Genomic DNA, 17686 nt, shown 5'->3' with positions numbered 1-17686 from the left:
CAGACTCACACAAATGAGCAAGTACTTGTTGCAGACTCACCACATTCAAACTGTCAGAGTCTTTAAGGATGAATTAGTTCACAACCTCATTACTGGGAATGTGACGAATGGCATGACCCTGCAGGTAAGAGTCATATTTTGGCCATCCATCCAAAGACTTCAAAGGAGGAAGCAGAATCTATAAACACAGTACTCATAATCTGAAGAAAAAACTAGCAGACATCAAAACAACCGTTCTGGTGTACTGTCCCAGTACTGGTAGTGATATGGAAGTTCAAGACTGGCTTCAAAATTCTGCCCCCTGAGCATCCCCTCCAAACCATCTAATCAGATGCACAGAAAGCTATCAGCTCAATATTCTGACTTCACCAACAATAGTGAAAGTGATACTGACTCCTCTGAGAACTCCACTCCAGCAATATTCAAGGAACCAAGGCTATCCCAAGTAGCTGACACCCAAAAGAGGCTGCCTTGCAGACAAAACAAATCTCAGCCAAGCACTATAGATACCCAATCTGGAGGTATACCCTCATCTGCTTCTGAATCTGAGGGGCCTCCCTTGGCACTATGGGAGCCTGGCTCACAGCAAAAACAGCTTCCCTCACCTCCTCTTTCACTGGACATGTGAAAGGATGCTCCCCCTACCAAAGAGTTGGGATCCCTGCTTGTCAGTGATCCACATTTTGCTGCCCGTGCTGCACTGATTCGTCTGAACTTTATGCCAGAAGTACAAGCCCCCCTGCCCCACCATGAGAACAGAAGTTTCATGGACAAGCAGATGGCAGAGAAGGGAGAGCAGGAACTTTATGGTAACCACACCTTCCCTCCAACAGAGGGAGACACAATTGCAACCATCTCAACAAATAACTAATACGAAGCCACTACCCTTGCAAAAATCCACCCAGCCCCTGGTTCACAATGCATCCTCTTAACATTAAAGTGACCAGCATAAGGTCACACATCTAACTTGGAATGTGGCTGGGTGGTTTGCATCCACCTGAGGCCCGTGCTTCACTGACATCCTCTCCCACCATGACATCATACTGAACCAGGAAACATGGACTGCTGATGAAATGATGTTAAATGGATTTCATTCATTCTCAATTGGGGCAGAACTTGGGGTAAAGCAAGGAACAGTGAAAGGAGGCCTGAGGGTCCTAGTCTCTACTATACTATGTGAAATACTAAGGCTTCTCCCCCCACTCAGATCTTATGCCATGGCAATGCTAATCCAGTTCAATCACCATGCCCTGTTGATAATAAATGCTTATACTGCCCAGAGTCCCTCTGGTGGGAGGACTTGGGTGGTGACAAATTTGATAAATACATAAATACATAAAGAAATAAATATGCCCAGTGAGGCAGAAACCCCAGATCAGAGCCTTGTGGGATGAATTGGAAACTTATGCTGCGGAGTTTATCCTGCTGATCTCAAATGCTGGGTAGTCTGTAGTCCTGGAAATGGACCTCAATGCTAGATTGGGCCCCAATGACTACACCATCTATGCACAGTACAAATGTACCCCCCCCCAACCCTGAAGACAAGAGATTCCTCCCCAACACCCAACACCCCATTGCTCAAAAGATCAGAAATCAAACTTTGCCTGGCTCAAACTGCCTTCAGTGCTATTGACTATATAACCATCTCTAGAGACCTTCTTCCTTATGCCAAAGTCCTAGAAGTTATGCCTAAATTTGACAGTGATCATTTCCCAATCCTACTGCAACTAATTGCCTTCACTGAAGAAACACACACTGAGGACTGTTACCAACCCCTTCTAATACCAGCAGGAAGAACTTACTGCCCAGCCAAGTGGACCTCCCATCTAAATCAAATGATAACTGCACTACTGGCCTCAGATCACCTACAGAGCCTTCAGTCTGCCCTGACATCATCTGAGTCTCCTGATGCACTCCTGGAGAAGTGTAACACCCTTACCCAAGAGCTCCACCAGCCTCTAATCCATAATAACACTACAACCTTGAGGCAACAACAGCACTACTCCAAGCTATGGTATGACAAGGACTGTGTTAATGCCAAAAAAGCACTTGCTATCACTTACCAGGCTTATACAGTACAACACTACACTGACAGCTGCACAGGACCTTCTCCAGCAGAAGAGGTACTACAAGCAACTACTGGCATGCAAGAAAAAGGAAGCCATGATAAACAACTGGATACGGCTTATTCAAGCAGTCAAACTTTATTCAAGACATCTACAAAAAAAAAAAAAACATACTTGCAGAGGAGCAAGCTGGCTTTAGGGAAGGCCGATCCACCATTGATCAGTGTCTAGTTCTCCAACACCACATTGAAGAATACTATTCCCATAATGCAAACCCCCTTTATGGTGCCTTCATAGTCTTCAAAGCAGCTTTTGATTTCCCAAGCTATGGGAAAAACTGGAGGCCTCCTTAATAGACTGATGCTTTCTTTATTAAATAGCTATACACCATGAAAGGACTTCACTCAAAGTAAGACGTAACCCCCAGGGCCATCTCACCAGTGCCACTGGAACTGAGAACAGCAAGGCTGCATACTGGCCCCTCTCCTATTAAATTTCTATATCAACTCCATGGTGGACCATCTCCACAACACCAACTTTTACTCCCCAAAACCTGCTGGAAGACATATCTCTGTTCTACTCTATGCAGATGATGCAGCAATACTTTCAAGAACACCTACTGGCCTTCAAAAAGCACTGAGAGCACTAATACAGTACTGCAAGGAAGAACAGCTAAAACTCAATTATCTGAAAACTAAAATCATGGCATTTGCCAAAAGGCCAAGAGCCACTCCTAGGTCATTTGTGTTGTTTATTCGTTTAGTCGCTTCCGACTCTTCGTGACTTCATGGACCAGCCCATGCCAGAGCTTCCTGTCGGTCGTCAACACCCCCAGCTCCCCCAGGGACGAGTCCGTCACCTCTAGAATATCATCCATCCATCTTGCCCTTGGTCGGCCCCTCTTCCTTTTGCCTTCCACTCTCCCTAGCATCAGCATCTTCTCCAGGGTGTCCTGTCTTCTCATTATGTGGCCAAAGTATTTCACTTTGGCCTTGAATATCATTCCCTCAAGTGAGCAGTCTGGCTTTATTTCCTGGAGGATGGACTGGTTGGATCTTCTTGCAGTCCAAGGCACTCTCAGAATTTTCCTCCAACACCACAGTTCAAAAGCATCGATCTTCCTTCGCTCAGCCTTCCTTATGGTCCAGCTCTCGCAGCCATATGTTACTACGGGGAACACCATTGCTTTAACTATGCGGGCCTTTGTTGTCAGTGTGATGTCTCTGCTCTTAACTATTTTATCGAGATTTGTCATTGCTCTTCTTCCAAGGATTAAGCGTCTTCTGATTTCCTGACCGCAGTCAGCATCTGCAGTAATCTTTTCACCTAGGAATACAAAGTCTTTCACTGCTTCTACATTTTCTCCCTCTATTTGCCAGTTATCAATCAAGCCGGTTGCCATAATCTTGGTTTTTTTGAGGTTTAGCTGCAAACCAGCTTTTGCACTTTCTTCTTTCACCTTCATCATAAGGCTCCTCAGTTCCTCTTCATTTTCAGCCATCAAAGTGGTATCATCTGCATATCTGAGATTGTTAATGTTTCTTCCAGAGATTTTAACTCCAGCCTTGGATTCCTCAAGGCCAGCTTGTCGCATGATGTGTTCTGCATACAAGTTGAATAGGTAGGGTGAGAGTATACAGCCCTGCTGTACTCCTTTCCCAATCTTAAACCAGTCTGTTGTTCCGTGGTCTGTTCTTACTGTTGCTACTTGGTCGTTATACAGATTCCTCAGGAGGCATACAAGATGACTTGGTATCCCCATACCACTAAGAACTTGCCACAATTTGTTATGATCCACACAGTCAAAGGCTTTAGAATAGTCAATAAAACAGAAATAGATGTTTTTCTGAAACTCCCTGGCTTTTTCCATTATCCAGCGGATATTGGCAATTTGGTCTCTAGTTCCTCTGCCTTTTCTAAACCCAGCTTGTACATCTGGCAATTCTCGCTCCATGAACTGCTGAAGTCTACCTTGCAGGATCTTGAGCATTACCTTACTGGCATGTGAAATGAGTGCCACTGTTCGATAGTTGGAACATTCTTTAGTGTTTCCCTTTTTTGGTATGGGGATATAAGTTGATTTTTTCCAGTCTGATGGCCATTCTTGTGTTTTCCAAATTTGCTGGCATATAGCATGCATTACCTTGACAGCATCATCTTGCAAGATTTTGAACAGTTCAGCTGGGATGCCGTCGTCTCCTGTTGCCTTGTTATTAGCAATGCTTCTTAAGGCCCACTCAACCTCACTCTTCAGGATGTCTGGCTCTAGCTCACCGACCACACCGTCAAAGCTATCCCCGATATTATTATCCTTCCTATACAGGTTTTCTGTATATTCCTGCCACCTTTTCTTGATCTCTTCTTCTTCTGTTAGGTCCTTGCCATCTTTGTTTTTGATCATACCCATTTTTGCCTGGAATTTACCTCCAATGTTTCTAATTTTCTGGAAGAGGTCTCTTGTCCTTCCTATTCTATTGTCTTCTTCCACTTCCGCGCATTGCTTGTTTAAAAATAATTCCTTATCTCTTCTGGCTAACCTCTGGAATTTTGCATTTAATTGGGCATATCTCCCCCTATCACTGTTGCCTTTTGCTTTCCTTCTTTCTTGGGCTACTTCTAGTGTCTCAGCAGACAGCCATTTTGCCTTCTTGGTTTTCTCTTTCTTTGGGATGTATTTTGTTGCCGCCTCCTGAACAATGCTGTCAACTTCTGTCCAGAGTTCTTCCGGGACCCTATCTACTAAGTCCAGTCCCTTAAATCTATTCTTCACCTCCACTGCATATTCCTTAGGAATATTAGTGAGCTCATATCTAGTTGATCTGTGGGTCTTCCCTAATCTCTTTAGTCTGATCCTAAATTGTGCAAGAAGAAGTTCGTGATCTGAACTACAGTCAGCTCCAGGCCTTGTTTTTACCGAGTGTACAGATGTCTGCCACCTTTGGCTGCAAAGGATGTAATCAATCTGATTTCGGTGTTGTCCATCTGGTGAAGTCCATGTATAAAGCCGTCTCTTAGGTTGTTGGAAGAGAGTGTTTGTTATGCAGAGTGAGTTGTCTTGGCAAAATTCTATCAGCCTGTGTCCTGCTTCGTTTTGTTCTCCCAGGCCATACTTACCTGTAATTTGAGGTGTCATTTGACTGCCCACCTTAGCATTCCAGTCTCCTGTGATGAAAATAACATCTCTTTTAGGCGTGTTGTCCAGTAGGTGCTGCAGATCCTCATAGAACTGCTCTACTTCAGCTTCTTCAACATTTGTGGTTGGGGCGTATATTTGGATCACTGTGATGTTAGATGGCTTGCCCTGAATTCGAGTTGAGATCATTCTGTCATTTTTTGTTTTGTATCCAAGCACTGCTTTAGCCACTTTACTATTAATTATGAAGGCTACTCCATTTCTTCTGTGGTCCTCTTGTCCACAGTAGTAGATCTGGTGGTCATTTGATGTGAAGTGGCCCATTCCAGTCCATTTCAGTTCACTGACGCCCAGAATGTCTATCTTTAATCTTGACATCTCACCAATAACCACATCCAATTTGCCCTGGCTCATAGATCTTACATTCCAGGTTCCGATGGTGTGTTGATCCTTAGAACATTGGATTCGCCGTTCACCACCAGCACCGTCGGCCGCTAGCCGTCCTTTCGGCTTTGAGCTAGCTGCGTCATCACGTCTGGGGCTAGTTGAGCTCATCCTCTGTTCCTCCCCAGTAGCATTTTGACCATCTTCCGACCTGGGGGTCTCATCTTCCGATGGTATACCGACATATCTCTGGTTGTACTGATCCATTTAGTTTTCACGGCAAGAATACTGAGGTGGGTTGCCATTACCTTCCCCAGGGATCGCATTTAGTCTGACCTCTCTGTCATGACCTTCCCGTCTTGGGTGGCCCTTCACGGTTTAGCTCATGGCATCATTGAGGTGCTCAAGCTCCAGCACCACGACAAGGTAACGATCCTTTGCTGAAGACTCCTAGGTCATAGATGGCCATAAGACTGAGCAGGTCTCATGTTTCATATACCTGGGAGTAGTCCTTCATTCTGCCAGCAGTAGAAAAGCCCATGGGGACCACATTACTGATATTGCACAAAGGAGCTCTTCTGCCATTCTTAAGTACCTAAAGTCAAGAGGTGGCCACTATATACCTGCAGCACTCAAATAATTCAAAGCCAAGCCAATAGCACAAATCCTGTATGGTGCCCAGCTTAGTCCCTTCTCAATTTTGCACCATGAGAACTTGGCAATCCAAATTCCTAAGATTGGCCCTTCAAGTCCCAAAATATGCCTCAAATGCCACCCTGAGATTAGAGACAGGCCTCATGAAAGTGGAGGCTAGAGTGTGGGTGGTCATACTCAACTATTGGCTCAGATTATCCCTTTTTCCCTTGGCCTTGCCCCATTAACTATGAGGAATGACTTCCAGTCCACAAGGAAAGAGGCAGTGGCAACTAAAATCTCATCTCTGAGCTTCTCTCCAGGTCTACTGCTCAGCATGAGATATGATCAGGCCAAAACACTCATTAAACAGTGTGTAGCAGACACAGAGCGCCAACTGGATTTACCCAGGTCTCCAACCTTTATTGCCAGTGAATCCAGCAGGTACTGTATTCTGCCCCCCTATGGCATACTTAAACTTGAGGTATCCAACCATCGGAGGGCCTTTACTCTGACATGATGTCACGTTCTCCCCTCAGGGAGGGAAGATAAAGCCCCTGTGACTCTGGTCACATAGAAACAAGAGAGCATGTGCTCCTCCAGTGCCTGTATTATAGAGACATCCATACTAGCCTCATTTTACCTTTATTGTATAAATACCCAGGGCACTTAGGATGATTTTACACCTACCTGATGCTATCAGATGCCAACCCTGCTACAATATACAATATTGTCATGTTCTGTGCAGCAGCACTTAAAATTAGCTAGATGATGACCAGTGCCATAATCTAGCATTTATTTTATTATAATAGACTACTGTATTTACAGATACACTAACCGTTATGCGCCCCTATACCCATCTAATGCTTCTACCCCTCCCTCCAGATTTTCTTTTTTCCCTTTTCCTTTAGACTTCTGTGTTTTAACTTTTAGATTTTAATGTATTTTTTATTTCTGTGTCTTAGCTTTTTATATCAGATTTTAATGTACATTTGTGTTTTAGCTTCTTAAATTAGATTTATTGTACCTTCTATCCTTCTAACTGAATGTACCCCAACCTCCTTATCCCGGTCTGCAACTGTAATAAAGATTTGTTTGTTTGTTTTGTTTGTACATTTTGTCTATTTATTTATTTTGTTCTATTTTTGTGTCATGTTTTATGGGGTACAATTTGCTATAGGATTCTCTAGACACTATTATTAAGGCCTACCTTGTGGTGATAAAAGCGGCGAAACGTCAATATTTCTCTGCTCTTATTGCCTCTGCAGAATGCCTTCCTGATGGCCCTGTTTAAGATCACTTGATCCCTTTTGGGGAAGGTGGGCTCAGTGACCCATCTACAGGGCTGTGCAGAGAAATTTGCTGAGCATCTGCAAGACAAAATTGCTCAGATTCACTCCAAGTTAGACTCCAGGCATGAGGCTTGGTCTGGAGAGATACCAGGGGAAGGGGCTTACCCAGTTATCTGGGAGGAGTTTGATCCTGTTGGACTTGAGGAAGTGGACAGGATCCTACAGACTGTAAATGCCACCACATGTCATCTAGACTCGTGCCCCTCCTGGCTAGTAAAAGCAGCCCAGGAGGTGACATGTGGTTGAGTCCATGCAATGGTTAATACATCCTTGGGAGAGGGGGTGTTCCTGACTGCCTTTAAAGAGGCATTGGTGCACCCGCTCCTCAGGAAGCCATAGCTGGACCCTACTGTTCTGGACAATTTTCATCCAGTCTCCCACCTTCCCTTTTTTGGGAAGGTGGTGGAGAAAGTGGTGGCTTTGTAGCTCCGGAGGGTCCTGGAGGAAGCAGGTTATCCAGACCCCTTTCAGTCAGGTTTCAGACCCGGTTATGGGACAGAAACGGCATTGGTCACACTTATGGATGATCTCTAGTGGGAGCGGGATGGAGGGAGTGCATACATCCTAGCTCTCCTTGATCTCTCAGTGGCCTTTGATGCCATTGACCATGGTATCCTTTTGGCCAGGAGAGCCTTTGTGCAGCTACGTGCTGTGCACCAGTTACGCCCCTTCCTGGATCGGGAGGCCCTTCGAACAGTCACTCATACCCTTGTTATCTCTCATATAGATTATTGCAATGCGCTCTACATGGGGATACCCTTGAAAAGTATCCGGAAGCATCAGCTGGTCCAGAATGGAGCTGCGCAAGCTGTTTGTGGTGCCCCCAGAAGGGCACATGTAACACCGCTGCTGTGTGAGCTGCACTGGGTACCAGTTTGCTTCTGGGTCAAATTCAAGGTATTGGTTATTACCTTTAAAGCCCTACATGGCATGGGGCCAGGTAACCTGAGGGAAGGCCTCTTCCCCATTACATCAACCTGTCCCACCCAATCATACAGAGGGGGCATGCTGTGGACCCCCTCTGCAAGAGAATTCCATATGGTGGGGTCCAGGAGGCGGGCCTTCTCTGCAATAGCTCCCGCCCTGTGGAACATGCTGCCCCCGGAGATGAGATCGGCCCCATCGCTCCTGAACTTTTGGAGGAGTCTGAAGACCTGGTTCTGCTGCCTCGCTTGGGGTGGAGAGGGGAATAGACCTACATGGGGATGGTTGCTATAGACCACTCCTCCCACACTTGGACTGTTTTTAGCTACTTCGCCACTTGGACTTTTTATTTTTTTTATTTTTATCATTATTTATATTATTTATTATTGTATTTTTATATGTGAATTTTATGGTTGTTGTTTTAATCGATTGTGAACCACACAGAGTCCCCCGATGGGAGGAGATGGGTGGGGACAAATTGAATAAATAAATTATTGAAAATGATATCACAAAAAATAAATATAGTGGATTGTGTTAGTATCAATTCATTTCTGTTTGATTTTGTTCCTTTCCTTCAACCAGGCATTGGGCTAAGATAGAAGTGAGCCAGCTAATGTAAAAGCAGAGGGAGTCTATATGATGTTGGATCACTTTGCTTGGAATACGGAGTGTTCTCATGGGGTTTGTTTTGCTTTATTTCTTGTTTTTATTTAATATTATTTTGAGCCACCAAGTATTATCTTGTATAAGACAGGTGGCCATATAAGTTTATAAAAGAAAAGGAAAGAAAAGAAAAGAAAAGAAAAGAAAAAAAGAAAAGAAAATACTTCCTAGGATAAAATTAAATGACTATTCATATTCACAAATACAACAGAGTTTATAGCAGATATTTTGATACAGAGTTAAAGAAAGGAGTGAAAGAGAAATGAAAAGTGTTTGTGTTATTTTGATCAAATCTATTAACTGCTTGAGTTATTTTTCAAACCACAACAAGATCTTTTTTAATATAGAGAAAGAGGTATGCTAAAGTCTAAATAGATCAACAAACAAGTAAGTGTGTCCTACAAGAATATGTACTGTGTTATCCAGGCTAAATCCTGGTGTGTTTTTACCACCATAAGATGAACTCTGTTCATGATGCCTCTTACCCTTCTGGCTTGAAATTTTCTCTCTGGGACATGGAAAGCAATCAGAGCAGCAAAACGGCTTCCCCTCCTGCTTTCTTTTGAAAGTACCTGGGAGGCAGCTCTCAGTACACACCGAAACAGGTACAGTCTGCCCAAGAAGTAAAATAAGAAGGAAAATGTTTGCATTCAATCAGGTGTCTGAAAAAAGAGCTAAAAATATCATAACTGATTAATATTCACCAAATCAAGGATGCAAATTGCAAGGACTTATTTTTTCTCAACAACATCATTGTCAAAACTATTTAATAATGGATTTTCTTCCTGTTCCACTAATTGAAAAAGAAACTTTGCTTCTTCTAAACTGGGAAATATTTCAGGCTCAGACCATGCTGAAGTTAATCCAGTTGGACTCATAACTAAGTTATTTTTTGCAATTAGTTAAACTCTCGCTATGGATAATAAAGACTTTTAACATAAAATTAAAGAGAAATTAACATACTTTTCAGACTTATTTTAAAATCAAGAATCTAGTGCAGTGCTCCTGGATATAACGAATGCATTTACAAGAGGGTTGCAATGAGGTGAATATGATAGAGCTAAAAGAGGGCATCCTCAAAAGAGATAACACACTTGAAAGAAAGTGCCCTGGCAGTCTTTCCTGTGAGCCCAACTTCAGAGACAAGACCTCACACCCAATTCCATGTGGAACAGCGCCTCTGGTCTCAAACAGAGTCTCCCACATTACAGGCTCTTCCTTCCCTGCCATAGTTTCACAATAAATGCCAAACCCAAAACCTGGATGGGCACATTTTCAAGAGGAACACCTGCCTCTTGGCCATTCAGGTCTGGACTCTCATCTCCTGCCAGATTAAAACATGAAGTTGTTAGAAGGCATTATTATTAGTGGAGAGAATATTATTTCAGGAAGATCTGGCCTTCCTGAGAAACAGTCAGAGAAGAAGGCTTCTGAACACCTGTATGATATGATCATAGACCTGTATGATATGATGATACTTCAATCCAACTTTATGTAGAAGTGAAATAGTGGCACCCTTATGGGAGCAGCCACTGGGTTCATCTCTCCTCCCCACCGCCAAAGAATGGAATCACAACTCCTGCAGGCATTCCTGTAGGATCCTACGGTTCCATGTATCTTCTTCTTTAAAGAAGAAATAATCTCATGTTTAATTACTGGTGCAGGATGATCAGAACAACATAATTTATTTAGTGTATTAGTAATTCTTTATATTAGCATGACTTGTTTAAACATCTTAATTTATATTTCCCCCCTACATCTAATAAAAGCAGTTTGCCACAATCATTACTATCAGAATACGAAACTAAAATATCTACCAGTGATATACAATTACTAGAGACTTCATCATGCACACTTGACATTGAATCTAGACTAACTTGTTTTAGCAGCCTGTCCACTCCTTTTTAAATTCTGATTATATTTTGTTCTTCTAAATTTTCACTGTTTGTCAGACAAATCAACACCAATTCTATGATTTTTTAACTTTTTTTCTGAATATCAGTATGCTCTATTCATAAAATACTTCTCTCTGAATAGCCTGTGTCATAACTAAAGCTCATACTTTTATTTGTGAAAAAAGTATGTCTATAATATTATTTCTATGTTAAATGATATAGAGCTATTTATTTTTTGGATATCTTCCCTATAATTCAAGCAAAATAATGCAGAACCTACTTGGTTGAAAGTTCTGGGCCAGGTGATGGCTTCCTCATGGATGGTGAACTTTTCCTCTTCAACCCAGGGATCCAGTTTCCCAACTTTCACTCGATGGAAGGATTGGTTTGGGAATGTGACCCAGTTTATAATATCAAATCCAACTATCAATTCCCTCCTCTGATCAAACAGAATCCTATCCCCAGCACTGTTATTAAATGAGATCCTTTTCAGAAACCGGTGGAGCTGAGTAAAAATGCATACACAAATGTTGGTAAGAAAACAGAATCAGTAATAAATACACTATTTTCACATCAACTGCTGCAGCATTGTGTGAAGATGCTCGACTTGCTCTCAGCATATTGTTCATCCCTTCAGATCCATTATGTGACTCCAGTACTCGCTGACAAAGCTCCATGCTCCTCATTTTCCCATAGAAGCAACACCTTCTTTATATGCCATTTTAATTTAAAATGATAACAATTATTTCAACATGGTTCACAATGTTCTAATTATTAAAAACATGTTGTCCAACTATAAACCCCAAGTATAAAACCAACTGAGTTGATCAGCTGAAAAAAAAAGAGTATAAGTTTGCTGTCTATGTGGGGAGACACATTCCTTATCTAGCAGATATTACTATCAATAGTCAATATTATTTCAAAATGTGAAGAAAAAGCAACAAAGTTGAATCCAGAGTATGTAGGATTGCACTTGTTTTCTAAAATGTAGGAGGATGTTAATGAGTTATTTTTTAAAAAAATATTTTTATTTTTTTAAAAAAAAATCAACACATATATTTGAATTTTTACCTGCCTTTTCAGAAATAAAGCTACATGTAAGTGAATAGGAATAAACTGGTTTGCTTTTGTACTGAATGTCTGAGTTCTGATTTAACTGACTGGGACTTCCCTCTCCCAATGCATCAGTGCCAGCAGCCCTTTCACATCTCCCTCCTGCAGAAGTCTAAAAGAGGAAAATCCCTTATGCAAATAAAGGCTGTGGCACCATCAAGTCCCAGTTGTTGCATTAGCCTTTTTATCATGACATCCAAAGTGCCACTGATCTTCTCCACTAAGCTATATTTGATCATTATTGTAGGGGACTGAAGTGAGATGTTCCATATCATCAGTAGCCCATAATTTATCCATCCCTCCTGAGTAGAAAGTAGTTGCTGAATCTGTCAGGATCTCAATCTGTGAACCTATCTTCACAGAAAGATTGTTTAAATCCTGACTTAGCGGCTTTATACCACCGGGAATTATGGTTTATTTCCTCAGGACAGCTAGTGGCATAGTCCAAAAGAGTAAGTGTATCTTCTCTCCCAGAAGGTGACTTGGGCTAGATAGACCCCACAATGTCAACTTCCACTGTCTGGATTGGAGTTCCCATGACAGACAAAGGCTATCAATCTATCTTCTGTTTGTTCTTCCTTTTTCCACTTCGTAGCAAGCATTACAGGATTTTACAAATCCAATCAATTCAGGAATTTTACAAGTCAGTCACTTCCTGCCATATCAGTACAGCCAAACAAATTACCTTACCTTTGATCTGATCATATATCAATAAAATGTGTATTGACATTTTGTGAACATATGACATATGACACAACGTTGTGTTGTTGGCTGAGATGCAAAATTATTTTTCAGAAAATATTGTAAGATGCAAAGAAAATATGAAAATTAGGGTCACATAGGCCAAGGTAGTTTTGTTTGGGGAAATGGCGTGAACAATTTCAAGTCATGTAGAAATTGTGAATACTTATACCAGATAGATGAATTTAGTAAAGTGTGTACCAAATATGAGACTTAGATTAAAAAAAGAAAAAAAATATTAAAATGTTCTAGGAAACTAGTACATGATATGTACTCTGAATATTTACTCAAAAAATAAAAATGTCTGTCTATAAGAGCATCCTTACTTGTTCCATTGAAAGTATTGTTGGGTGTGCATACTGAAAGATGAGACAGAGTCAAGAATGAAGGGTGCTGACTGAACATGGATTAAATACCAGGACCAAAAAGGAAAATCGAGATAATCTGACAGATTGAGAATAAAAGAGAATTGAATGATGGAACATATTTATTAAGGAAGAGTGAATGAAATGAGAAGAAGGGGAAGATTGAGAAATTCATGGAGTGAGTTGATGAGATCCTTAAAAAGAGAGCCCTATGGAGAGTTGAACAACAACAACCTTTCATGAAGCAATTCATGAAGCAGTGCATGGGCATGGGTGGAAACTAGGATGGTTTGCAGGATAGAAAGTTATGAAATGGTATAGTTGGTGAAAACTAGTTTTACCTATCTACCTCCTTTTTGTCATGTCCCATCCCTTCATTTATTTTGATTATTGTGATTTATCTTAAAAGAGTAGATTGTGTATGCATGTAGGTTTGTATGTAGAGAGAGAAAAAGGCATAAATGTCCGGTACCTGCCAAGGCTGTTGCTCCTGAATATGCAATTTCCCTGCATGTGGCATTCCATTGTGTTTTTGTTCCATGTGCATGGCATGTAAAGCATGAGCTACAATGTACACTGCATTGTAGATATTGTAACTATGGCCAGTCATGCTCATTTCAAAAAAAGCCCCAGGAAGGTTCTCCAGTTTCTCCCTCATAGTGCAGATGCCACTATCTTTCTCATTCACCAAGGGACTGGGAAATGTACAGTCGAATGCATGTACCCACACATCTTTGATAAATCCATCTTCTTTTGATAAGAAATGGTCCCTTGCCTGAACAAATTGCTGAAATCCTGGGACTTCATTGCTGTAAGCTGAAAAGGACAGGGAACCGTGGATGTCTTGAATATCCCAGCTCCTTTGGTAAAACACTGATGCAAGATCCATTTGGGAGGCCATGATCCACACCTTACCTTTAGGCTCCATAGACACTAGTTCCATTCGAGGAAGATACAACAACAACCTCAGATGTAGAAGAGTTTTTTCATAGACAATTACTGCATTAGCTTTGCTGTTCATAGAGAGAAAAAATGTTTCTACTAGCCACTCCAGATCCTTAAATAAACTATTAATGTAAAATGGTTTGATTATTTTTAAAAAGGCAATGCAAATGCCATGAAGAGGAAAAGTTGAAGATGCCATCCTTGCAAATCTCCCATCATCATCTTTCCTCACAAGGATCCCAACCCAGGTCCACATGAAGTGCACAAGCAGCTGAAGAAGTCCTTGGTACTGAACATGTTCATCTGGGACCATCTGGTAGAAGGAAAAGGATTCACTTTGATCCTGCATCTCTGGACATGACCCGTATATAAACTACAGGAATAAGAAAATCAGTAGGAGCTTAGAGAAGGGAAAGAAATGAGGAAATATTTGCTGTACTAGCAGTTGCACCAAAACTCTAATCTGAGAGGACATCCTCAAGCACCTAGCAAAATTCAGTTTGTGTCAGAACTTACTTGAACAACCTTATAAATGTAAAAATGTTTTTTTTTCCCCCCTATTCATCAAAGGAGAGATTTCTCATACTTTCATGCTATGCTATTGATAATACTTCATTTCAGTGACATGCTTGCATTTCAAATTGGGTGCATTGGCATTCTCAGAATAATGTTTTCTGGGAGTTTCTAGAAATACAGGTCTGTTTTTATTGATTGATTAAAATTTAACTTGCCTTCAATTGAAAATCATCTTGAAGTACAGTTCTTGATATCACCTAACATGGAGAAAGGAAAATAAAAACCCTTACATGCAAAAGCTTACTGTGCCAGAAAATGACTTTACACATCTTATTTGAAAATCAGGTTGTTTTGAAGGTGATTTATAATTGTCTCTTGTTAATTCAATACATTGTACATTGTACCAGTTCAAAATAATTTTGGTTTCCCATAGAATATCTGTCTACTAAGTAACTGCCCTTTTTTTTGTAATTTCATATGTGCACTCTTCTTAACATTATGATCCTTTTGTAAGAGCTTTACAATCAGTCAGTAAAACCAAATTCACATTATCCACATTGCCACAAGCTTTAATACTTTGGCTTCCGTTATATGCTTTGTTAATTTTTGTAAACTAAGTATCTCTCAAGCACACACTAGCAGGTTTCCCACTCACACAGATGTAAAAACTTCAGAAAAACCTGGATGACTTTATAAGATCTTATGGCTGACCACACATCCTACCTGTGGAAGTTTGTGGATTCTCAAGATATCTGCCATGTCAATGGAGGTTTCAGAATAAAGAGCGCCAATGACTGACACCAGGTTGTTCTGGATGCCACATTTATAATTGGGGGTCATTCTCTTTGGAGGTGAAAAAAGGTCCATTGTGGCATGATAAGTCCTTCTTCTGTCATAGTTGTCAAAGATCTTGAAGCCCAAGGTGACATTGGGCAAGATCTGAGGGTTTTCATTGACCTCCTTCACAGCAAATATCAAAGCCAAAATATGCTGATAAAACTTTGTCTGGACTCTGCAATAACAATTGTAAATGTTAAAAGGAGCATCCTGTACCTATCACAAAACATTTCAACAAATGTATGATCCATTAAGGCATGTTTTTTAAAACAACATTCCATGTGTCATACTATTTCAATATATATCAGTCGATTCATGTTATTATGGAGTGACCCAGAATTAATTCTCAGTAGAATAGTCCATTATTTTTTCCTGTGTTCTTGATTTTTTTTATTTTTTTCTTAATTGTTAGCTGTAATAAATAAACTAAATGAAATTGAAAGCCTACCATGAACTGAATCTGAAGGAATACAAATTATATGCCTGTCTGCATGAACATCAGACAGCAAACCTGGATGGCTGCATTGTCCATTTCTTATTTGCTTAGGTCATTTTCTCACTATCTTGCAAAGGATTCTGTGATTGCAGAGATTGTGACAGCTGAAGGTGGATCAGTGTTTCAACTGGGGATGAATTGATTGGGCCATGTTATTCCTCCTGTTTCAGTATTTTGATGGCAACAGATTGAAAGTTGGTTTCACCCTGGTTTGTAAGGTTTCCTCTCCCAAAAGGGAGGAAACAAAGTAAAACCCATTACATAAAGAATGGCATTACTGTTTGATTAATCAATATCTGAAGAAAAGCAAACATTAGCTTTTGTTTATACAACTGTTTTGTTGCTTTTTATTTTTTCAGTTGCTTCGGACTCATTGTGACTTCATGGACCAGCCCACACCAGAGCTTCCTGTCGGTTGTCAACAACCCCTACTCCCCCAGGGATGAGTCCGTCACCTCTAGAATATCATCTATCCATCTTGCCCTTGGTCAGCCCCTCTTCTTTTTGCCTTCCACTTTCCCCAGCATCAGCATCTTCTCCAGGGTGACCTGAGTTCTCATTATGTGGCCAAAGTATTTCAGTTTTGCCTTTAATATCATTCCCTCAAGTGAGCAGTCTGGCTTTATTTCCCGGTGTATGGACTGGTTTGATCTTCTTGCAGTCCAAGGCACTCTCAGAATTTTCCTCCAACACCACAGTTCAAAAGCATCGATCTTCCTTCGCTGAGCCTTCCTTATGGTCCAGCTCTCACAGCCATATGTTACTACTGGGAATACCATTGCTTTAACTATGCGGACCTTTGTTTTCATTGTGATGTCTCTGCTCTTAACTATTTTATCAAGATTTCTCATTGCTCTCCTCCCAAGAATTAAATGTCTTCTGATTTCCTGACTCTAGTCAGGATCTGCAGTAATCTTTGCACCTAGAAATACAAAGTCTTCCACTGCCTCTACTTTTTCTCCCTCTATTTTCCAGTTATCAGTCTAACTATACGGTGATTTATTATTTATTTATTGAATTGATATAACCTCACATCTTATGCTTGTGGGAATGAACCAACTGTGACATATTATTTAACTTGTAAAGGATTTGAACTATAAATACAAGTAACTCAATTGGTTAAAATGCTCTTCAATTTTAACAAAGATTTAGAGATGACCTTCTAATCTGAACAATCATAACATGGTAACAGTACTGTATTTTATTAATGAGCTAACTTAGTCATAGAAGAATGCATTAATGCATATATTAAGGAAAAATAAATCAATGTTTTAAGTAAAAGAAGCATTGTAAAAAGAAAAACATACTTACAACCTCAAAAATATAATAAAAATTCAGTACATCCTAGAAATATTCCTCTACAAACATACAATGCATTGAGATGCTTTTTCTTTTTTATCATGCTGAAACATGTTGTTTCAACAGTAGCATTTTTGTGACATACTGTCAGGATCTCTTCATCTTCAACTAGTAAACTGAAGTAAATTAAATTCTTATTCCATTCAGAACTACAAAGAAATTTATCAGAGATGAAGTAGTTTAACAGGAAACTACTTTTGTCACTATTACTAATGTTGCTATGTGTCAGTTTATCCCAAATATAATCTGGAATCCTGTACTCCA

At 40.6% G+C, this 17686-nt stretch overlaps 1 protein-coding gene across 1 annotated transcript in view; it reads right to left on the bottom strand.

The window, feature by feature from the left end:
* Positions 1 to 17686, bottom strand: part of LOC134496712 (vomeronasal type-2 receptor 26-like) — a 31913-nt gene that overhangs the window by 1921 nt on the left and 12306 nt on the right. Inside the window, exons 4-8 of the mRNA XM_063302420.1 lie at positions 17434 to 17571; positions 15454 to 15742; positions 13742 to 14587; positions 11331 to 11555; positions 9641 to 9767 (exon numbers count right to left, since the gene is read on the bottom strand). Of these exons, the coding sequence (XP_063158490.1) occupies positions 9641 to 9767; positions 11331 to 11555; positions 13742 to 14587; positions 15454 to 15742; positions 17434 to 17571 (1625 nt within the window). The remainder of the gene's footprint in view (positions 1 to 9640; positions 9768 to 11330; positions 11556 to 13741; positions 14588 to 15453; positions 15743 to 17433; positions 17572 to 17686) is intronic.

This window comes from Candoia aspera, chromosome 4 (assembly GCF_035149785.1).
Source record: "Candoia aspera isolate rCanAsp1 chromosome 4, rCanAsp1.hap2, whole genome shotgun sequence".
Taxonomy (NCBI): domain Eukaryota; kingdom Metazoa; phylum Chordata; class Lepidosauria; order Squamata; family Boidae; genus Candoia; species Candoia aspera.
The sequence above is the reverse complement of the archived record's forward strand: the minus strand, read 5'-3'. Positions and strand labels throughout refer to the sequence as shown.